Source organism: Hemibagrus wyckioides, linkage group LG15 (genome assembly GCF_019097595.1).
Source record: "Hemibagrus wyckioides isolate EC202008001 linkage group LG15, SWU_Hwy_1.0, whole genome shotgun sequence".
Lineage (NCBI taxonomy): Eukaryota > Metazoa > Chordata > Actinopteri > Siluriformes > Bagridae > Hemibagrus > Hemibagrus wyckioides.
In genome coordinates, this window is record NC_080724.1 from 19,231,969 (window position 1) to 19,256,715 (window position 24,747).

A 24,747-nucleotide genomic window follows, 5' to 3' on the forward strand; every position below is an offset into this window, starting at 1 on the left:
TAATGCATTCATAAGAATCGGACTGAGTAAGAAGGAAGATGTGGAGCTATTCAGGGAAATTAGATCAGATTGCTCAATTAGCTTGTAGGATGTTTTTACTGGTCTCTATATCCATATAGAGGCTATTTTAGCTGAGTGTAATATTTTACCAGAAAGCATGGCTTTCAAAATAGCCTTTATATTGCATTATATCATATTAGTAAGTACATCAGTTAGGTCAAGGTTCATGTTTCTTGGAAAAGTTACGATTCAGCCCTCAGTACAATACTATTATACTCCCTCCACCGTGCTCTATGGCTGGAATGACATTTAGGAGTTGGCATGCAGTGCCTTGTACTTACTAAACATAACACTGACTCTTTATGCAGTGTGAAACAGTTATGTAAACCATGAGAAGACAGCAATGTGCTTTTTACCAGCCAAAGCCATGTCAGTATCAGTTGGTATGGTATTTTTGGTCACCAGTTTGAGAGTTGTTTAGGTCATGTGTTTTCCTTGAGCACAAATGACCATAGTGTACTGGTGGAGACGTAAAGTTCTTTTGTAACACTGCAGTCTTGTGAGCTTCAGCAAATAATTTTCTGAGGGCCTGAAATAGCTCATGATTTACACGTCATCGCATTCCCTTTGTGACGAGCATATAACATCAAATGATTTAAAGCGATGACTACGATGAAGATGATATGGTTTTAATCATTGACTTTTTCCTCTGTATTTTTTTTTCTTTTTTATGAGATTTTATTTAGAATCATTTACAGAAAACAACAAATGGCCAAGGATCAGGAATCACATATTGCATACGATGATCTTTATAGCTTCTTTTTACCTAAAACAAATTATATGTGTGATGCATTAATACACTCCTGAGCCTATCCTTGGAAAACACACTGTGTGAGGAGGAAATAAAATCCTGGATAGGATGGCGGTCCATCACACACACACACACACACACACACATGAAGTACAGCCACAATAAAGCACAGCCCACCTACCTAGAAGGAAACTAGAGAACCCAGATGAAATCCACCCAGACACGACAACACAAATACAGGCAACATGGAAGTATTCACCAAAAGTATTGGTACACATGTCTCTAATAGTACTGGCATCTTATCTACCCCCTTGCATCCAAAATTTTTGTCGCCCTTACTGACCACTCGCCTCCAAAAGTATTGGCACCTTGTCTGTCCGCTCAGGGATGAGTTTTACCACGGCCAATAACAGCAACAATAACATTTTCTTTAGAAATGTCTAGTTTATTTATTACTGTTCAGGTTAATGATACCAGAAGTGAAAGTAGTAGTCACTGTCAAACATTTTACTGTATTTCTTTGTTCCTTGGTATAGATATGTGCCATGATATGGTCCTTAAAAGGCAGGTACCATCTTTTCTCAGTGTGTGGTGTCAAATATAAGAGATAGATTTTATATATATATATGTGTGTGTGTGTGTGTGTGTGTGTAAATAAATGAACACTAAGTGATATCTCATTTAAAACATGTCCATTTTCTGACTGCCTTGCCCTAGTGAAGTCCAAGTTAATGACTAAGCAAACAGTAAATGACGACATGAGCATGATTTTGTAAATGTTGGTGGAGGGTGGAGTGAGTGACCATTTTAAAGCAGCGCGAGAAAGCGGAAGGTTCTCTATAATCGTTCACTGCTTCATAACAACTTTATAACGCGTTAGGGTAAGTGTTTACATCCCTGTGTTTTAGCCTGTATGGACATAAGGCGGATATTTTAACGAAGGCTTGTCGTCTTTTCGGGAATAATTTGCGCTCGTTCGTGAGCGGCTGTTTTCCGTGAAGAAATAAAAGTTGTGGGTTTTTATTCTTGGTATTAATTTAGGTTTTAAAAACGAATTTGTATTTGTATTGTTTAGGTGTGAATAGAGACGTTATGATTTTTGTGTTGTATCGAGCACTTTTACCTCTTTTTCTTTTGTTTGTATTTTTATTAACAATTTTTTTATTAGCTATTTTTCCAAAAAAAGGACAATAATGTCTTAGATAAACTGGTTGTACGAGTTAAAGATAAAACTTTCAGTCGCATTTTGAGCCGAACTTTGTTAGTGAACCTGGGGTTTTTTCCCGAAGGTCTACTAGATTGTTTTAAGATGGAGGAACTACAGACCTCCCTTTTAACCCTTAATATCATTATTAACAGTGAAACTAATTAAGGGTCCGAATATAAGATAGATTTTGTTTCAGACATTCCACTTCACCATATTATAACATGCCATATGTCATATGTGAGTTCACGTTAAAGAGGAAAGAAACGCCCATGTTCATAACGTTGGGGGGAAAGAGTTAAATACACGTGTTCACTGAACTCGTATCCTGTTTTTCATCTAATGCACTTGAATTCATGGGGAAATAACAGCAGATTATGGAGATAAGCAAGTCTTAAGAGCGGTCAAGCTGTATTCAGGGTCGAATTATGATTTACAGTGTGTACAATAGTGATATTGATTCACTTCAAGATGAACCGATTCAGTTGAACCGAATCAGTCGTCACTGAAACGCGTTTGTGTGTAGAATTATTCAGTTCGGTTTATTAGGCGAAATTTTAGTGTTTGGGTTCTTGAAAGATTTTACACGAAAGAAAAACACCATCAGGTACTTAGATATACTTGTAGGTGTGTTGTGTGGTGTAAATATAGGTGTGTTAGACATCTGTTTACATTGGACATACAGCTTTCTTTCTCTAAACATAAATGCTCCACCTACCCAGGACCTGTTTCAGTCTACTGTATTTGTTCTCTAGATCAGAGATCTTCCCATTAGTCACAATGTAAAGCTGATTATTTTTAATGGACTAATGGGATTACTCATGAAGGCTGAGTGATGCTTATTAAGCAGGACTGGGCGTAACGTAATGAATTAGTGCAAATTCCACTTTGTACGTGCTTTGGATCCAAAATGGCTTACAACTGAAGCAAAATCTAATCCAAACAGTTCAGGATTAAAAGGTCTTGCAAATCCTCAAATCCTGAACATTGCTGTCTGGCATTTTTGTTGATTTTAGATCGTAGTCTTCTTGTTATGAATACAGATCCTAAACTGAACAGCCAGTCACTGGACTATCTTTTGTTTGGTGAGGGCTTTTGTAGTTACACAACAATTATCCACTAGGTTGAAAATGTACAGATATCACACAGCTACCATGAAGACAGATTTTTGTTTATATATATATTTTTTTCCTTTTTTTCAGAATCAAAATATCAAGCAGGATGGAGGGAGGAATGAAATGCGTGAAGTTCCTGGTTTTTTTCTTCAACTTTATCTTCTGGGTAAGTTTTCAGTCCACAACTACAGGATCCGGTTGTATTCATCGCTACTGACGCTTCCTTTTTATTTTCCGACTGATTCATACAGTTATATTGCTTCACACCCTTTTTAGGAGTGTAACTGCTGTGAAAATGTTGACACAGTCAGTTCTGTGTAAGTTTGTCACCACCCATTCGGTTATCCAGATGGATGAATGAATGCGCCTCCTGTGATATCTTTAACCCAGATGACTGAAATAATACTGTAGTTTGTCATCACTAATTCCTGGAAAAATACTCCACGCACACTTTCATTTCTATCTTAATTTAGTTAAGTAGTTGGATAACTGTGATTGAAGGTGAAATGTTGTACAGACTTGTTGAAGGAAAACTCAGCTTAGGTTTTTTTTTTTTGTCCTCATGTACACATTTAGCAAGAAGTGTCTCTGTGTAATCTGTGTTGAAATAGCTATCTAGATTCATGCAGTCAGACCTCAAAATTGCCGAAGAGGAACACAAATGGAAAATATGCCACGGTGTCTGTTAATGATTTAGTGTTAGTTAGTGTTACACCTATGATTATCGACACTATTACATGGCTCACATGTTTACATTCTGTAAGTAAGTAAGTAAGTTGGACGACTTGGATTTAGGAATGAGTTTGATTACCTTCGGTCAGTGTCTTTTTTTCGGACACTAAACAGAGCTCGTTCAACTTGTTCCAACTTTAGAAGGAAGTACTGCTTAAGTTACAGGCTAAACAATGCATCACAACTTCCAAACAACAGCATGTGATGCTATTCAGATCAATTCAGTTGTTTTTGTGTAGCACTTTTAACAACAAACTCCATCTCAAAGCAGCGTTACAGAAATACAGAATAGAAATGACATAGTTTTGAGTTATATTTCTCTGGCTGTGCGGTGGTAGCTCAAATGGTTACGGCTCTATGTTGTTGACTGGAAGATCAGGGTTTAAGCCCCAGCACCACCAAGCTGCCATTGTTGGGCCCTTGGGCATGGCCCCTCACCCACCACTGTATCATGGCTGACCCTGCACTTTGACCCTAAGGATGGGATATGCAAAGAAGAAAAATTCACTGTGCAGTAATATATATGTGACAAATAAAGGCTAATTAACTTAGCTTATCACTAATGAGCAAGCCTGAGGAAATGGTAGCAGGAAAAAACTCTCTGCGAAACCTTGAGTGGATCTTCATCCTCAACTGAGTGACACCAGAGAGTGTGGTTATAAATAATATAAACAGTTTATAGTCAAGTGGGGTTGTGTACCCAGGAGCTTTTGTGCAACTCAGGGTGATTTCTAAGTTCATAGATTTAACACTAATTCCTTCTTAAAGCCATGAAATGCTCAATAGTGGAGATGGAGACCTGATCACAAAACTGACCACTGCAAGTGTAGTTCAAAGATACCGATGTAGCCTTCAAGCGGTTCTACTTAACGGCCACTTAACACATGCTTAAATCTGCAGATTGTTGGTCACAAAATAATAGTGATGTTTTGTTTATAATGCACTGATCAGGGGTGAAACTGACCCTCGGTAACTTGGAGAGAGTAAAAATGTTCTAATTTGTAATTTTCTAATATAATTTCTAATTATGGCATGTTGGACAGCAGAAAACTGAGTCACTGAAACAGTGGAAAAACGTAAGAGCCAATCATATTTCATCTTTAATCTCCTCCCCAATCACTGGCATAGTTTCTCCACCAGTTTATTCCATGATGCTACCCAAAATGTCAGATTAGTACACCAGGATGATTTTTTTAAACGTATATAGTGCATAAGCACATGGTTTCAACCCCTACAGATTTGTCCAAAGAAGGATAATGCTCAGATTAATATAGTGGTCATTTGTGTGGGAACAAGTCAGCTGACTGAGACGTACAGGAAAAAAAGCATAAGCTTCCCAACATGTATAAAACCATGGTTTGAACTTCCTCTGGGTTTTTGTGGTCTTGACGATATCCTGTGTCTGACATTTTAAAGGGAGCAGTCATAGTTTCTAAACTGACCTCAAGTTCAGAATAGCTATTTTATTCATTTTATTATGACTAGGAAACGTATCCTTCCCGTTCTTCTGTATGCCAGACATTTTATTCCCGTTTGTGAATCTACGGATCGTACAAGATTTGGAAAAATGCCCAATATATTATAAGGGAAATTACGATTTTTCCCAGAGCTCTCCTGATCACGGGTGTGATGTAACCTTCTGACTAAGTTTCCTGAGGTGTTCTAACAGGATCATGTGAGCATGTCATGTGAGGATCAACATTTTTCCGCCGACTGTAATCAGTAGTCTGGCCAGCAAAAAAAGAAAAAGAAAAGCCTGGAAAAATGGAAAACCCCACAGCTCTGGAAGCTGAAGTGGAGGCAAAGTGGAGTAAGCTGGAATCCAGGAGCTCTGCCTCCATCTGCGACCTCCTGTCAGTAATTCAGCACTTAAATATTTACACTGGTGTTACCCTGTGTGGCCAGGAATGAGGATGTGAACTCGGAGAATGCAGACCACTGGCAGTACCCTGTGTTTGTTTTCCGTCTGTGTTCACACGTCAAGGTTAATGTAGAATTAATGATAAATATTTTTTTAAGTAAACCTACCATTTAGGCCACTTTGTAGGTAGACTGTTATACAGGTATCCTGGCTGTTGCTATTTCTCAGCCCCGGTATTAGAAAAGGAACTAAACATAGGTCTACCACTGGGTATTTGGTTTGGTGCATCAGAAACACAGTCACTTTCGCAAGGCTGTGTGTGGGTTTTTACTCTGTGGTTGAGCGTATCAGCACAACCAGTAGCAGCATTTTAGTAGTTTTGTACTTTGCAGCATCTCTGTGACTAAGAAGCTGCATATTTTTATTTGGTCTTGAAGAGAGAAAGTAGTTTGATGAAGGACTGTTATCATGTAAGTCGTTAACAGTCATTACCAAATAAGTGAAAACAGGAAGAAACTTGTTTTACAGTTGTCATTCTTGCGGAAGTAATTTCATTTCATTGTATGTACCACTTATCCGATCTATCCTCGGGTCACGGGGAGCCTGTACCCATCTCAAGCATCATCGGGCATAAAGGCAGGATACACCCTGGACGGAGTACCAACCCATCGCAGGGCACACACATACACATTCAATCACACACACTACGGGCAATTTAGAGACTCCAATCAGCCTAGTAGCATGTCTTTGGACTGTGGGAGGAAACCAGAGCACCCGGAGAGAACCAACCAAGCATGGGGAGAACATGCACACACAGTGAGTGGGAGCGAGACTCGAACCCAGGATGCTGGAGGTGGAAAGTGGAAAGAAGGCAAGTGGGCAGAGGCAGTGTGATGCTCTGGTCAATATTCTGCTGGGGAACCTTAATGTGGCTGTTACTATGATGCATATCAACATTGTTGCAGACCAAGTACACGCTTTCATAACAACAGTATTTCTTCATAGCTGTGAAAACTTTCAGCAGAGAGTTGGTGTTGACCAACAAAATTTCCTAGACCTCAATTTCCTAGACACAAAAAAGTATCTATGGGATGTCCTGGACAGAAATCGATAGGTACAACTTACAGGACATAAAGGATCTGTGGTGCCAGATACTGCAGCACACTGGTTTTAATGTTATGGCTGATTATAGAAATGCCAAGTATACTGCCAAGTATAATGCTAAGTTGTGTACTTCATACTAGTTTTATCTGGTAAACAAGGAACTGCGTCTAGTTTGTTTACAGACTTTAGATGTGTGTATTTAGCTTTTACAGCCTTCTCGCTGTGTTGTAAATGTGCACCAAGGTGTGTTAGGTAGAGTTTTCCTGATTACCTCCTGTATATTTGCCTACAGTCTGACATGATGCCCTTCATAAACACGACACCTTTAGCAAATACAGGCATTAGGAAAGTTAGAGCAAAAAATATCAGCAGATCAGCGCGAGTGTCCTTCATCCTCCTTCAGTTCAGTGGAGCGTGTGACGTGTACGAGCATGCAAGGCCCGTACGCAAAAACCATACATCCGTACATTTCACCCACAGTCATATGACTGTGATTAATGTGAGATTAGGTGAGGGTGCAATGTGTGATCGTGTTCATTTGTACCGTGTTGTGTCACTTTGGAAAGTATATAATGAATCAACGGAACAAATGTGTGACATAAAATGAGAAGTGTCTAAAACACACGTGTAAATTCTAAATGTAAAACATTGTTTGTGTGTTTTGTGGGACTTTTCTGTAAGAGGGTCTTGCTGTCATTTCAGATATAAATAATCCTAAAGCACCAAGGTTATTAAAAGAACAAGATGGTTCTGTTTACTAGTTACTTTAGATTATAATGTTAGTTTATGGCGTAATGCTCAGGGGGCTGGCTATTAACGGGGTTGAAGCGCTGAAGTTGTTTAATAAACGTGAACATAAGTTAGACGAGAACTGTGTGCGAAAAGTGTCTTATAAAGTCTGTGAAATGTGCATGTGGTTGATTGACCACAGATATGGAAAAAACGTAGCTGGGTGACGAGGACTAGCTGTAAACGAGGAAATGAGTTGTGTTTTCTGGGGACTGTAGTCCATAGCGGCCATGTTCGTAGTTCACGATGCATGCTGTGAAGAGTTTGTGGATTGTCCTGCTGTGACCGGTCTTTACAAACGACTTGATTGTTACTCGTTCACTACAACAGCCGTAAATATCGTCCCTCTGTAAATCTGTATTTATTATGAGGATAAAACCAGCACCAGGTTACTCACTCTTGAAGTCCCGTCCAAAAGTATTGGAACACCGTTCTTTCCTTTTTGCTATAGAATGAAGACATACAGATTCAAAATCTAATGAATATGAGATGACAGATCAGAATTCGCTAGGTGCGATGAACAACTTTTGTTCGAACCGAACATTTTTCAAGCGATCAGAAATATCGGAACATGAAGTGAGACTGCATGTTGAGGCTTTGTGTGTAGGAAATGAAAAGCCTGGCTTTTCTAATATGTTTCTCTGTGACTTCTCTGTCTAGCTATGTGGCCTGGCTCTCATCATAGTGGGCATTTTGGCGCAGACCAACATGACCATGATTAAGCAGGTGGCCAGTAATGCATCCCCCATCGTGATCATCGTGGTAGGAGTCGTGATCTTCTTCATCGCCTTCTGCGGCTGCTGTGGAGCGTGGAAAGAGAACTACTGCATGGTCACTACGGTAAGGCAGGAAGCACCTATCAGACCTGTATACTATAATTCAGTATAGAAACACAAAAGAAAAAACAGGGTAGCTCAGACGTATTTTTTAATGAATTTATTATTATTATTATTGTTATATCTGAATTTGAACATTGTAAATAAAAAAAATTAATTTTAAGCATTTTAGAGACTTTGATTCAAAACAATATAATGTCTTTTTTGCTGCATGATAATTTTTAGTGCTATGGACCGGATAGTGTTGAAATCTTCATCATATAATGAAGAATTCATTAGCTTTTAACGATTTTTTGGGGGGGAAATTTTAAAGATATATATATATATAGATAGATATTTTTTTTTTTTCCAGTGCAGGTTTCCAATGAACATAAGAAGTCCTAAGTATCCCAAACTAACAGGTCCAACTGGATACTTGTTTAGATTTCTTGCTTCATTGAACACATTGCTGAGAATACAGTGAACTCTTAGGAACTTCTATGTTTACATTTTTAAAAATTCTTCTCTCTCTCTCTCTCATTTATTTATTTATTTATTGTGAAATAAAACCTGTTTCTGATTCGTCATTTCTCCTCAGTTTGTCATCCTGCTCTCCATCATCTTCATCGTGGAAATCGGAATAGCCATCGCTGCATATGTCTTGAGAAGCAAGGTGAGATTTGACACTATACAGTCCCGGTGGTTTGTAGCCGTCCATTTCCTCAAATCAAGGGTAAAAAATGTATTGTGTCTTGTCTTTTCATCCAGCTGACCAATCTGGTGGACGACGGCCTGAAGGAAGCGATCAAAAACTACTCACAACCGGAGGTTCAGAAAGAATTGGACAACGTACAGGAACAGGTTTGTCCTGCACATGGACATTATTAACACACATCAGTCGTAAGCTTTGATTAGCATCGGGAATTTCTGAATTCCTCGTTTTATAACGCAGTGCTCCCGTATGCTCGATTCTGATTGGCTGTTGATTAGTATGATGTAATAGCAGATGTATCCAGAGGTTTATGTTAATGCGCTCGTCCGTTTCTATAGTAACAGCGTATACAGGGATTGTAATTATTGGTGTAAAGAGGGGACATTTATTGAACATTATGAAGATGCTGTGTAGCCATCGAAAGCTAAAGCGTTAACTTTCATTTCCATGAGCGAAAGTGTTTTGGAATTGTTTTTGAAGACTTTGCATTTTATGGTTTCTCAGTCACAGACAATCTGCACATTTTTTCGTGTTAATAACCTTAGGAAAGGACTGTTTATAGGAAGTAAAAACAGGAGCAAATCTGCCCGTGGACATCAGATGTAACTGAATATAGCTGAAGACACATAGCTGTAGAGTATAGCTGCATGCAGCGACTAATAATAGTGCAGACACTAAAATGTGCAGACACGCTGGATACACAACCTCTTAATGTGGTTTCAGTACAAATGCCATCTGAAAGGTCACACTGTGGTGTAAAAGGTGTAATTGTTGCATGGGTGATATTACATCATGTTACATGTGAACTCTGAGCGATATCTGAGCCATATGGAGGAACAAAGTAGCTTTACAGAACATAGGAAATATAGTACAAAAGCTCAAGATTAATATTAGACTTACATTTAAAATTATTTCTATTAAATTCCCTAATCCCTTACTTCCTTTTTGTCTGGAGTGATGGATTGCATCGCCATAGCAACACAATTTGAGAAATCGATATACTAACAAAAGACTACATGCTGGGTGGAGTTAATTATATGGATGCAAGTGTAAAAACCTAAAGTTTATACACGTAGATGCCCAGTTCTGAGTTTTGGAGGATGTTTAGCAACCAGGAAAAGCTTTGCACTTGGGGCTTGGACTCTTAACTAGAAACAGATAAAAGGATGATGTGTCTCTTCTGTTTTTAATACTATTGTAAAAATAGAAACTGTTGTGGTCGTAAGAGAAACAAAACAGTTCAGGACATGCAGTTATTGGAAAATAATCAACATCCCAGTAAAATCTGCTTGGGACCTGTCGTTGATTATTTGCCCATAATGCCACACCCCTAAGTGTGTTTATTCCTGGTCTAATTTGTCATTCAGGATCATTTTCTCCTGTGTGTATGTGTGTAGCTGAAATGCTGTGGAGCAGTGAACTCTAGCGACTGGGTGGGCTTCAAGGGCGTCCAAAACTCCGTCCCGGACTCGTGCTGCAAGAACAAAACAACGAACTGTGGAAACGGAGCCATGAATAATAGCACCATTATCTACATCGAGGTAAGAGCAGAAGAAGCCCTGCGTTCCCGGGAGCCAAAAAAAAAAGTTTTAAAAAGATGGTTCTCTTTTTATCAACCAACATTTCTGGTCTTTTGCCACCTGGATGTGTAATAACAAGGACACTGGCTTGTTGCACTGTAGGGTTGTGGGTCTATTCTGGAGAACTTCCTCAAGAAGAACATTCTCTGGGTTGGAGTAGCAGCTCTCGTCATTGCCTTCATTGAGGTAAGACACATTTTTTTTTCTTTTACACTGCCATCCAACCTATTCCTGTTTACTCCTCCTCATCTCTCGCCTTCTCATTTGTGCTGCTTTAGATCTTGGGTATTGTGTTCGCCTGTACGCTGATGAGGGGGATCCGTAAAGGCTACGAGGTGATGTGATCCCGTGGTCAAACTTCAGAGGAATCACTTTTTACACTCCAGTTAAACACTTCAGATTTGTAAATGTCTTCCTGTAGCCAGTAAAAAAAAATATGTACCTATATGCAAAATGAAATCTTGTTTTTTAATCTTAGATGGTGAGAAAAAGCTGGATTACTGTCTGTCTTTTTCTTTATTAAGTCTCATATATTTGTACTTTAGTCACAAACTTCTTCACAGACTTCTTCTTTTAGTTGGAGATTGTACTTTTATACTCCCACATCTTGTGTATTTTATTATCCACTTTTTAAAGGCGAAATGCTTTACGGACTTTGGAATGAGCAACGAATAAACCTTAAAGTAAATAAAGTTTCCACCCAAAATACCGGTGTCGGGTTTTGGCCTCGATTTACAGACGTTTTCACACATCGACGATTTGGAAGCGGTTTGAATAGAATTTCACTAATAAGTGAAGCATTGTAAATCATTTCTAGAGAGCTGTATTTTTTCCACACGTTACCTTATTGTCTTATATTATTCCATGAGTTTGAATCAGAACAAAAATGACCATTTTGTTTGTCACAAGAATTCAATGATGAAGCATTCATGTAAATAAATAAATAAATAAATAAATAAATAAATAAGCCACTGTGTTATGCAATAGTAGCTCAGGACCTGACTAAGAAGTCGAATAAAACCGGAAACTCGTGCTGTGCTGTGGTCAGACTAATGATGCTTTCTTCTGGTACATTCACACCTCTATTAGTTTCTCTGCAGTTCCTGCTCCTTAATTAGGTAAAGAATAAAAAACTACAACAAATACTCAACATTGAAGTATAATATGGCCCGACGCTAAGCGGACTTACTGATAACTACCTCAGAGTTGATTATTTTCCAATAACATCATATCCTGTAGTGGTTTCCATCCATTTTCTATACCTGCTTTATTCCTAATTAGGGTCCTGGGGATCTGCTGGAGCCTATCCCAGCCCTGTAGTGTTTTAGTTAATTCCTGAAGATATTCCTGAATCATTTAACTTTCCTCTGATTTTACCGACACTTCAGACTTTGTTTTATTTTGTTAAATAATTTGGATTAAGTGGGGCATCCAAAATACAAGTCCCTGTGAATAATTCCTTATCCAACACATATACACACACCCTTTCCTACCTGTATAGTTAAATTCTAATTTTAGCCTCATTTTCATTCTATTTTGATTCTATTTTTCTGACAAGCTCCATTTCACACGTCCTACTGTGTATAGCTGTGCATGTGACAAATAATTGCTAAATAAATAAATAAAACGTATTAATAGAAACGTATTAATAGAAATCAATTATTCAGTTGCTGAAAATTAATCAATCAGAAATTGTGAATAATTTAATAGCGCTGCGGTATAAAAAAAATAATATAAATATATATTATAATATATTAATATTAATATAATATATTAATATTACTTAAAAATATATTCATATTACTAATGTAAACCAGTGATATAAATCTAAATAAACTCAGTGTCATGGGTAATTACAAAAATATAAATAAAATAAAAAAGAAAAATCATAATAAGTAAGCAAGCAAAGACTGCTAATGTTCATGTGCTCTGCTTGTGTTTTCAGTGTTTTTGGATCCATCCTGCTACAAAATACGTGTTCGAACCTTGTAAAGACTTACAAGCTCTGTATTTTTATGTGTTGAGAAAGCAAGGAAGTGAAAACATCACAATGTGTCACTTTTGTTACCTTGTTTGCACCAAGCAACAGCAAAACACACGAACACACACACACACACTTCACATATTTCGTACGTGAAATAAAAAATCTCTTTATATAGCAGTGGTCATTGGTGACATGTCATTATAACATCAAGGCACATTTACAGAGATCAGTGACTGCAGGCCAAATTGAGAGAAAATAACCTGTTCTGTTATTCTTACATTTCACACTGCACTATAGCCGAATGGTTTCTGGAGGCACAAATAAACGTAATCAGCTGTGAATAAACCCTGTATATTCATCAGCTTTTAACCGGCAGAGGCTATCATAGACTTCTTTCTTATAAAAGGCTCAGATTATTACGCTGACTTAAGAAAACTGGCTTTAATACCAGTTTATTGCAAATGTACTGCATGATGTCGCTTCATAATAATCAGTTATAGACTAGACGTTTTATTGATTATGTTTTTGGGTTGTTTTTGGCTGGTAGATTTTTGACAAAACTGGCAACCCTGAATACTGTTTTACAGTACAATTCCATCAAGGTTTTGGAGTATAGATTGTATGTAAATTAAACAAAAAGGCAGAAAAGCACAAGACTAAACTTCCAAACCATACGAGCACAGAACTGCACTCATTGTTAACCCATCCGTTCTTAGAGACGTTGTTTATAATCATTTTATAATATAATCACGAGACCTCTTAGTGTTTCTGAGGCTTAAAGTTGTGTGTAAATGTGGAATGGATCCAATTGTTCCATTTACAGACGTCTGATAGGACGCAAGGTATTGTTTTCCTTGCGTTCATCACGATTCCCACCCATCTTTTTAATCAGTTCGCTCAAGTAAACAAGAAAATAAGTAGGAGATTACTATCATTCCCTCTCAAAGTCACTCAACACTGTCTTTGAGGAGCTGTGCTGTATGATCCTGATACTGTTCTGGTAAGTCTCTGATAACAGCAGTGGTTCACTCCCTTTGTTTTTTCCCCTCCCGGTCAGAAGTTTTTATATGCTTTACTCCTGATCCTTTGATGGGAAGATCGCAGGGTCTGATCAGCTGTGCGGAAGGTTCTGGTAGTTCACCGTCAGCAGCATCATACCATGCAAATACAGCGAGGTCTCGGATTCTGCACAGAGGAATTAAGGGAAGAAGAACAAAGGTGTTAACTCTGTTATAAACGATGTAAGTAGAGCTTGTATGTGTGTGTGTGGTTGGGTGGGTGGGGGTGCAAGTGTGTTGCAATGGAAAATGATGCAATCTGACACTGCAATGGGTGCATGATGTACGCTCAGGGGTCTTCTACTTCCTGTGTCAAAATGAAGAAGCATACTAGTGCAAGTTCAAGAATAATACATTTGAAACTTTCACAAGATGGATGATTCTGCTGGGGGGAAATTAGTTAAAGTACAAAGTCACAAAGTGAAAAAGTCATAATCTGAAACAATTCAATTCAATTTTATTTGTTGTGTGTTTTAAAACAACGGACATTAATTCAAAGCAGCTTCACAGGAGTATAAAAATTCAGAGTATAAAAATTATTACATTTTTACTGTGACTGAGAAGTGCAAAACAAAATAACATCAGAAAATAGAATAACAAATACAATCGCATTCACAAACCATACCTACCTTATATACCTATAATACATAAATAAATAGATGAGTTCCATCTATCCATCCATCTGACTATCTATCTACTCATCCATCCATCCATCCATCCACCTATCTGTCCATCCATCCATCCATCCATCCTCATATCTATTTGCCTATCCAACCATCCATCCATTCATCCATCCATCCGCATATCTATCTGCCGATCCATCCATCCATCTGCCCATCCATCCATCTGCCTGTCTATCTGCCCATCCATCCATCCATCCATCGATCCATCGATCAACCCATCCATCCATCCGCCTGTCTATCTGCCCATCCATCCATCCATCCGCCTGTCTATCTGCACATCCATCCATCTATCAATCCATTTATCAATCGATCGATCAATCCATCCATCCATCCATCCATCCATCTGCCCATCCATCCATTCATCCATCCATCTATCGATTGATCGATCAATCCATCCATCCAGCCATCCATCTATCGATCCATCCATCCACCTATCTATCTGCCCCTTCATCCATCCATCCATCTGCCTATCCATCCATCCATCCATCTGCCTGTCTATCTGCCCATCCATCCATCCATCTGACTATCTATCTACTCATGCTTCCATCCATTTGCCCATCCATCCATCCATCCATTTTCTGTAGTGCTTATTATACACAGAGTTGCAGGAAACCTGTAGTCTATGCCAGGGGACTCGTGGTAGAAGGTGAGGGACATCCTGGAGGGGGAACCAACCAGTCGGCAAATGGCACAATCTCACACACACACAGACACACTTACACACACACACTGAAGATAATTCAGAAAGGCCAATCAGCCTACAGAAAAGCTAACCAGAAAGGCCAATCAGCCTACATTTCTCTGGACTCTGGAGGAGGAAACTGGTGGAAACCCCCTAAGCACGGAGAGAACAACACCACACTCAGGATGGAGGCGAGACTCAAACCCCCAACCCTGTGCAGTGTACTAACCACTAAGCCTAATACTGAAATCCCCCTTCTCTCTAAATTACCTTTACCAGTCTTTTGTTTTCGAGTTCATTTTTTGGGACGGCAGGGGGACGTATAAGAATTTCCAGATTGCTCATGTGGGGGGTGTGTGTGTGTGTGTAATGAGTTGTCATTTATAGATACCAATACTGCTAACACAAAAGTCCTAAGAGGAACAAAAAAGAAAAACGGAATATAGCAGCTGAGTTAAAGAAATGTACTTTATAAAGCTGTTATAAACTGAACATATTGTCTGGTCCATGTCCCTATTATACTGACTATATTAATAACGCAGAGGAATGATAAATGATAATGATGTAAACTTTGAAATGAAAAACACTTGCTCTAAATGTATAGAAGTGACAGTGCAGGGTGCACTTTGCTGCACATTTATTACTGAAGGGTTTATCCACACAGCAATGCAAACTACACCTACTCAGTGGGGCAAAGTGAAAGTAAACAGCTGCTTCACATCCTGCTTTCTGTCCTCTTTAGTGGACTGGCTTGGCTTTATGGTTGTAACAACCAGTCATAAAGCAAACAGTAAAAAAAAAAAAAAAAATCATTGGTGTTCCTCTGCCCACTCTCCATGACTACACAAGAACTAAGAAACGGGCAGGAAAAAAATCACCACAGACCCCTCACACCCTGGACACCACCTTTTTTAACTCCTCCCATCTGGCAGATGATATAGAACATTTTATTATTTCTCTCTCTGTTGAGTGATACGTCCCACTCCTGAGCTCCCAGTGTTCTGAGTTTCCAGTGTGACAGCTTCTTCTTCCCGGACATGCCTGATCCATCCAGATGCTCTAACCCCTGGTTGGAGTCTTGACACTTACTGCTGCTGGGGATAGATCTGTGTGGACAGCCTGTGACCTAGGAGGCTGCTGTAGATAGAACCACTAGGAGACTATCTCACCATTATTGAACTGCCATTGCATCGGTCAGCTTTCGGAAGGAAGCAATTAGTGCTCAGTCATTCATGAACTCAGGAACCTCACTGACCTATTAGTTCCTCAAGAGCTCTTGGTTGCACAATTCATCGTGACTATAAACTGTTGATGAAAGGACATTATGAACTTTTACCTTATTTACTGCCCAGTGTCACCCTAATGAGGATGAAGTTCCCTTCTGAGCCTGGTTCCTCTCAAGGTTCCTTCCTCATATTATCTCAGGTAGTTTTTCTTGCCACCATTGCCTATAACCTGCCACATAATCTGTATATTGTGGATTTTATTTAATTTCTATCCATATATTATTGTTTGTAAATTAAATGTGTAGTTATTTTCTATCTCTATAAATTAATACATTAATACTGGTTCAATAGATCACAGACTTAGGACACCATCTAAAAAAAGGACTAGTTTAAGTGCTTCAGGAAGAGGTAGGTCTTCATCCGTTGTTTAAAGACGGTCAGTGACTCAGCTGTTTGGACGTCTAGGGGAAGTTCATTCCACCACCTCGGTGCCAGAACAGAGAAGAGTCTAGATGTATACCTGCCTGTTACCCTGAGAGATGGTGGGATTAGTTGAGCAGTGCTAGAAGATCTGAGGGAGCGAGGTGCAGTGTGAGGAGTAATAAGAAGCTTTGAGGTGAGAGGTAGTTGGTCCATTCTTGGTTTTGTAGGCAAGCGTCAGTGTTTTGAATCTGATTCAGCTACCAGAAGCCAGTGGAGGAATGCAGCAGTGGGGTGATGTGGGAGAACTGAGAGGTAGACCCGACTGTAGAGATTTGCAACAAGCACCTGAGCAGCTTGTGTGGATAAAAATAGCTGAATCCTTCTGAGGTTGTACAGAAAAGAACGACATGAGCATGTGACATTAGCAACATGGGAGGAAAAGGACAGCTAATTGTCCATGGCTACCCCAAGGTTGCGAGCAGTGGTCGAAGAAGAGATCAGAGATACTGGCATTTGCCCTATTCTGATTCTGATTAAAAGGCTATGGCTAAACCGTAAATGCTGACATCTCTGATATTCAAATACGTAACTACTCTTTCTCAGAATATTTGATGGTGCTGGTGCATATCTCTCACCTTTAAGGTGCACTGAGAACTGCAGCCACTGTGACATCCAGTCTCGGCACTGTGCTGGACTCAGACTCTCCACGTTCAGCCCTCTCACATAACACGCCTGCAAACATAGATCACGTGATCCAAACACTTGAGCACGTGGTGCATTAAGTTGGGAATAAAACAAGGTGATCGATAATATATTACAATAAATGCATTAATATAAACCTACGACACCTTCTGACCAATCAGAACCCGGAACCCTTAACAGTTAGAAATGAACGATGGATATGTAATCAAGTCTCTCTCTCACCTCTTTGAGCTCCACGTCAGAGAGCTGATGGAGGCCCAGGTTGATGATGGCGCGATCCAGGTGCATGAGCTCTAGGGCGTGGCTATTTAAACGTTGGCTCATCCAGAACGCCGGGAGGCGGGGCGTTAAGAAGAGCAACGTGCAGAGGTGTCTCTGGAAATAATTAACAGCAAGCACATTTCAGCTGTAGTGAGGAGGTTCAACTTTGATAGTGGTTGAAGATGTGATGTCACTATTGCTATGGTTACAGGGGCAAGTCATATGATTTGAGAGATTTTTATCAAAGTCACACAACTAATGTCAAAGCTCTTAGTCTTAGATTTGTACTGGATCTACACAGGATCTAACCCTAACCCTAACCCATGTCATGACAGTTTCATGTAAAACTTTAACTTCTACTCTAAATCAGTTCTCTAAAACACCCATTAGTCATTCAGTGTAAGGTTGCTGGTGACGTGATGTCTGCCCCATGACCATCACATGGCGTGACATCCTGGATCTCTAACACTACCGAGGTTTCCTAATGAATTCATCAGCAGACAAATATAACGTGAATAACCAATATTAGAATATAGATATTTATATATAAATAAAATATAGAATTTTACTTGCTGTATTATGTCCAGTTAGTTATGTTATGCGCACTAAAACTGTACACACTTTGAACTTTATAACAATGCTATAGTCATATCATTTACATCACCATATTCTTTTTTTATCTGTCTATATTCTATTTAAATTTATTTTGTCTATTTGTTTTTCATGATACAGCAAATTCCATTTCATTTTCTTGCCTTATTATTCTATTTTATATTATAATATTTCATTTTTAAATTCTATTTTTGATTTTTTTTTTAATTTTACTCTATTTATATTCTTATGCAAGGATGGTCATGAAAAAATGTTTCACTGAAAGTCGTACTGTGTATGATTGTGTACATAAACAAAATATTTTAATTTGAATTAATTATTAATGCCATTCATAGATGGATGGGCAGACAAATGGATGGATGGATGGATGGATGGATGGGCAGAAGCATGGATGGATGGATGGATGGGTGGACAGGCAGGAGGGTAGATGGATGGATGGGTGGATGAATAGATGGATATATGGATAAATCAGTGGATGAATAGATGAATGGATGAATAGATGGATGGATGGATGGATGGATGGATGGATATATAGACGGACATATGGATAGATCAGTGGATGGATGGAAGGGCGGATAGATGGATGAATAGATGGATATATGGATAGATCAGTGGCTGAATAGATGGAAGGATGGATGGATGGGCAGAAGGGTGAATGGATAAATGGATGGATGGATGGGCAGAAGGGTGAATGGATAAATGGATGGATGGATGGATGGATGGGCAGAAGGGTGAATGGATAGATGGATGGATGGATGGATGGATGGATGGATGGATGGATAGATGGATGGATGGATGGATGGGCAAAAGATGGAAAGATGGATGGATAGATATTTGTGTAGGAATCATGATCATTCTCTTCTACACTGATCACTAAAATTGAAATAAAATGTACTCTATTTCATTTGACTGATATAAAAAAAATACAGATCTCTGAGATTTGTTACATTTGTTACAAGTCTAAATAATAATGTATAGGATTTATATTAAAATTCACGGAAATATAATTAAGTATGAATATTATTAAGTCACAGCTTATTATTGTGTAAGAAAACCTCCTCTGTTCTGAAGCTTTACATCTGACTGTAACAAAGCACTGATACTGGAGACTAATTCTATAAATGCTATAAATAAATAAATAAAATCAACTTACAGAAAAAGGCATTATACCAACAACACACTTCTATAATTATAAGTTTTTCACCATATAATCCCCTGTAAATCTGCTGTTTCATGGAATCAGTAACATAAGTGTAATAGAATGAGCGTGTTAATATAAACCTGTAATTTAATGACATTAAACTACTGTCAGATCTGCTGTTTAATCGAATCTACACCTTCTGACCAATCAAAACCCAGAACATCAGACAGATACTTTCTGTAGCACTCATATAAGGCATAAATATCAGAAAATAATACTTTATTTCAGATCAAATTTTATTTTCCACTAACCATCTGATCTGCACCCATCCTTCTGATTCCCAGTGGAGGGCCTGAGAATAAAGTGCTCACTGCGTGAAGATCAGACACAACAGGGTGAGCACCACTCTGGACCTGGGGCAACAAGGGCAGATATTAATATTTACTAGTTTTTCCACACAGTCATTGAAATGCATTAAAGCTCCACACAGGGACTCACTTTACTGCACAGTTCAGTAAGTCGGTTTTTCAGTTGTTCGTGTGCGAGGTGCGATGCCGTCGTCTTCAATCCGCCGAGGAGTGGCTGGTGATGCTGCACTCTCTGTGCGTGATACACCGCCCGGAACTCCAGCAGCTGCTGCGGCGTCCAGAAATGTCGTATCAGGAGCTGGCGAGGATAAAGGTACCTGGGAAGAGAGGAGTAGAATGAGTGCAGACGGAGAGGAAGGTATTACACGGTAATGGAAAGATCGAGATAAAAGACTGAGGAAAGTATAAGAGGAAAAAAACACCACGGGACACGCTGTACTGAAAAATCATCGAACTCGTGTGCTGTGCTAGGTCATTTTCCTAAAACAGAGGGAATTCTTCTTTACTGGAAACTGCTGGTTATCAGTTTCATATTAACCACCACTGTGGAGTGAGACATGACCGAACAGGCACAAATTCCATTTTTTTGGCCTCTGGGAAAATTAGGTACAATGCTTGATGTGGAAATGGAAAGCATTTTCATTTCGAGAGATTAAACATGAAAATAAACTGTACTGAGAAGCTGTTAAACCGACTTTGCATTTTCATTTGGACATATCCGCTCCACACGGGTATTTCATGAAAATGTGGTGCAAATATAAGTTTTGCACCAGAATTTGAATCAGATCTCAATGTGATGTGAACACACACAGGCAAATGCAATTGAAATGAGCTTTTACTAATTTAGCATTTGAACTTGAATAAAATCCGGAATATGCTGCTATGCTAAGAGGAAAATATGTGTGAAAATGTGAAACCATATGACCCTCGGTGTACTTATCACACTTCTGTAACCGTTTAATGCAATTTAATTGTGTAATAATGTAAATTCAGTCAATACTCACATTAAAACAAACACTAGGTAGTTGGCAAACGGAGGAATGGAGATGATCACCAGAGGAATGGCTTTGATCATATCTCTGTGGAACTGAAAGAACGAGTAAGAGTGTATTATATATTTATATATATTTATATTAATCTTGTAGCTAGGACAAGTCATCAAATACAGGTTTAAAAATACCACCTTTAAGTGCAATCACAATTAATTAGTAATGAATTCTTAATTTTGAACCTATAAAAATCCAAGCTAGTTTTTATTAACTAATCGTTATGTACACGAGTTTAAGTACTTTGGAGTCAACAGTCCAGAGTGATGGAGAGTGTGGGAAAGAGGTAAAGAAGAAAGTTGGAATGGGTGGAGAAAGGTGTGTGATAGAAAAATATCAGCGAGAATCAAGGGGAAGGTGCACAAGACGGTGGTGAGACCGGCCATGCTGTATGGTTTAGAGGCAGTGTCACTGAGAAAGAGACAGGAGTCAGAACTGGAGGTAGCAGAGCTGAAGATGTTGAGGTTCTCTTTGGGAGGGACACGTTTGGACAGGAGTACATCATGTTGGCTCATGTTGGACGTTTGGGGGACAGAGTTAGGGAGGTCAGGTTAAGATAGTTTGGACATGTTCAGAGGAGGGAGAGTGAGTATATTGGTAGGAGAATGCTGGACATGGAGCTGCCAGGCAGGAGGCAAAGAGGAAGGCCAAAGAGGAGGTATATGGATGTAATAAATGAGGATATGAAGCTAGTGGGTGTTCAGGATGCAGAAGATAGGGGATAGGTGGAGAGAGATGATTTGCTGTGGCCACCCCTGAAGGGAAAAGCCGAAAGAAGAAGAAGAAAATGGTCGCCCCAGCACCACCAAGCTGCCATAGTTGGGCCCTTGAGCAAGGCCCCCAACCCACCCTGCTCCAGGGGTGCTGCATCATGGCTGATGCAAAGAAAGAATTTCACTGTGCAGTAATGTATATGTGACGAATAAAGATAACTTGACATAATCAAAGTTAAATTTTAAAACCTAAACATGGTAACGAACACACCATTTAAGCAGACGTCTGCTTGACTTCATATGCAGATTTCTTTGTAAGATTTTAAAGAACATAATTATACAAGAAGGATCTGTTTTTCCTCACATATGTTTCCAAGACAAAATACATATTCAGCTAAAAGTAGCAGGCTGATGTTCAAACCCAGTGACAAAACTGTACTTTTTTCCTCTAGATTTTTAGTTCCATATAGCTATAAAATGAATAAATACTCATTAATTCACTCCTTCTTGCAAGTTTCGAAAAGCAAGTAACTTTCTTTAGAAAGAGTTACGCAGAAAATGTAAGCAGTGTGTATGCAGATTTAACTTTAACACTGCACTTACATTTAAATTGCGTTAACGGTACTATGTCGCCCTCTAGCGTTCATCCGCTGTGCTGCACGTCAATACTGAGACTGTTCTAATAAAATGAACTTTAATGCGAAATGTCCTTTTAGACAGCAATGTAACAACACTGTTAGCTGAAATTCAGATTGTATGGAAATATTTTTAAAAATCCTAAGACTATAACACATAACCAATATTTTATTAAAACAATTTCACAAAACCCTTTCTGGTCATTATTCAAAACATCTGTACCACTAGTACTATTTGTGTAGATAGATAGATAGATTCCAAATTTGATATAATGAATTAAAAAACACACCCTAACTCACTCCTGATCTCACCTGTCTGAGCTTCTCCATGTCACGGTAAGGCAGCTTCCGGGGATCGATGCCGTTTTTGATTATCCGAATTCTGATCCTATGAACTTCTCGGGCATCCTCGAAGAAGAGTCGAAATCCTTCAAGGACATACACAGAGAAACTCTAAACACATGTTCCCAAATGTAGTGTAAGTATTTTAACAAACATACGCACAACCCTGATTTTTTCAGAAGAGCTGAATGGAACACATTTAGAAGCTCACCTCGCATAAACGTGGAATAGAGGATGAAAAATCTAGGGAAACGTCGCTGAAGAAATCTCTCGTACTTTTCGTTTGCCCATTTCAACCTTGCTGCGATGCTTTGGCCAAGGCCGTACCTCGCCTGAGAAGGCGAATACTGCCTTACTAAACATAATCTGTGGAGATGAAGATGAGAAAGTCGATAAACACACCAGTTTTGAGGTTATATTTCTTTGTCGCCTCACACCTCCAGGGACTCTGGTTTGATCACGTATTCAGGTATCTATCTGTGTGTGTGGGATTTTTATTTTTACCTCATGGTCTGCATTTGGGTTCTCTGATTTTCTCCCACCTTCCAAAAACATGGAGACTCTAAAATTACCTCTAGGTGTGTGTATGTGCATGCATGTTGCCCTGCAATGGATCCGAGTGTATTCCCAGATCACATGCAGCGTTCCCAGGATAGTTTCTCTCTATCTATATCTATCAATATTGAACAGTTACTGAGGATGAATGAATGATGTTATGACCATTAAAGAACTTCTAGTTGGACTGCATGTCACTCATGATTCATTTATTAGAAGGGTTTTATGTACCTAGAGATGAAAAGGAAAACTACAGCCCTAAAATAACTCCCAACTAATATCCAAAATCCCTTAGAGACCTTAAATAACTACAATCATAATAATTTTTGCATGGACGAAAGTACTGGCCCTCTGTCCTTCCTTAAGACCATAGTAGGGACATTATAATATCAGCTGTTAGTAGAGAGTGAAAGAGACTAAATAAATAAGTTGGATCTATATGTTAAGTGACCTTTCTGCTGGCTCTGCCCCCTGGTCCTGACAGCCTCTGGCCTGTAAATACAGTCAGTAGCATGCAGCATGACTTTTCCAGCCTCGACAGCATGTGCATGATTACTGAGAAATTAAACAAAGTGTTACCTGAGTTGTGTGGCGGCTAATTTAGGCCTACAGAGCCCTGCGGTGAGCCCCATGTACCGGATCCCGCACAGAAAAGTCATAGAAGCACCGCCGCACACCCGCATATAGGACAGCGCCATTTTGCGAAAAACCGCTGTCAACCCGGAGTGGGCGTGGTACCGAGTGTGGGCGGGGCCAAAATGCCTGTACATGAAGCACGATTGTATTATTATTATTATTATTATTATTATTATTATTATTATTATTATTATATACTTTAAAAAAATTATTTTAATTTTAAGCCTGATTAATGCTTAAAATGAAATTATTATAGAAAATTATTATAGAAATATATTTAACGGTAAAAAAATAACGTAAGAGGTATTGTGAAATATTATATAACATACAAATACCTCTAATAACTAAATGATTTTTTATATTCAGAGGAAGTATATCATAAGTAAATATATATATTTTTTAATTAAATTGCATCAATAAGCTTAAAATGTATTGTATTTTAGACATTTAGGCTACAGGTTCTTTCTTTCTTTCTTTCTTTCTTTCTTTCTTAAATTTATTTATAAGCTAAATTAAACTCATAAAAACTAAGCTCGGATATATGTTTATTTATGTTTGCGTTTTGTTGTTATTTACCTTGTTATTTCGAAAAATTGTAAGCATTTTATTACATGATTAGCTATGATATTTGATATTTCCCTTTGTATATTTCCCTAACAGCAAGATAAAACTACTTCTGAGGCTGTATAAGGGCTGAAACATAATATTCAATGGATCAAATCCATCCATCGATTCTTTTCCTATATTGTGATTGTACAGAATGTGAAACATACAGGTAATCTTCTTATGGATTTCTTGATGCACAGCTTCTTTTCTTTTTATTTACTATTATTAATGGATAGGCTAGCGTAAGACGAGTAGGAGCTCGTTGATTAAGGTGTGAGTTCGAAGGACCCAATCCATCAATTTCAAAAATAAAAATATAAAGAATGTGGTTATGCTTATAATGATTTATAA

General features: G+C 38.6%; 2 protein-coding genes across 2 annotated transcripts; one reads left to right on the forward strand and one right to left on the reverse strand.

The window, feature by feature from the left end:
- The first annotated feature begins 1,547 nt into the window (after positions 1-1,547).
- cd63 (CD63 molecule) lies at positions 1,548-11,690 on the forward strand. Its single transcript, XM_058409648.1, has 8 exons — positions 1,548-1,692; positions 3,218-3,296; positions 8,277-8,456; positions 9,030-9,104; positions 9,200-9,292; positions 10,541-10,684; positions 10,826-10,909; positions 11,002-11,690. Exons 2-8 carry the CDS (start codon positions 3,237-3,239, stop codon positions 11,065-11,067), a joined length of 702 nt encoding a protein of 233 aa, XP_058265631.1. The 5' UTR covers positions 1,548-1,692; positions 3,218-3,236; the 3' UTR covers positions 11,068-11,690.
- Positions 11,691-12,704: 1,014 nt separating this feature from the next.
- Positions 12,705-23,879, reverse strand: letmd1 (LETM1 domain containing 1). Its single transcript, XM_058409647.1, has 9 exons — positions 23,734-23,879; positions 22,811-22,965; positions 22,570-22,685; positions 20,868-20,950; positions 19,994-20,180; positions 19,807-19,908; positions 17,704-17,856; positions 17,415-17,511; positions 12,705-13,892 (listed from the first exon to the last, which is right to left on the reverse strand). Exons 1-9 carry the CDS (start codon positions 23,850-23,852, stop codon positions 13,819-13,821), a joined length of 1,086 nt encoding a protein of 361 aa, XP_058265630.1. The 5' UTR covers positions 23,853-23,879; the 3' UTR covers positions 12,705-13,818.
- Between the last annotated feature and the right edge of the window lie 868 nt (positions 23,880-24,747).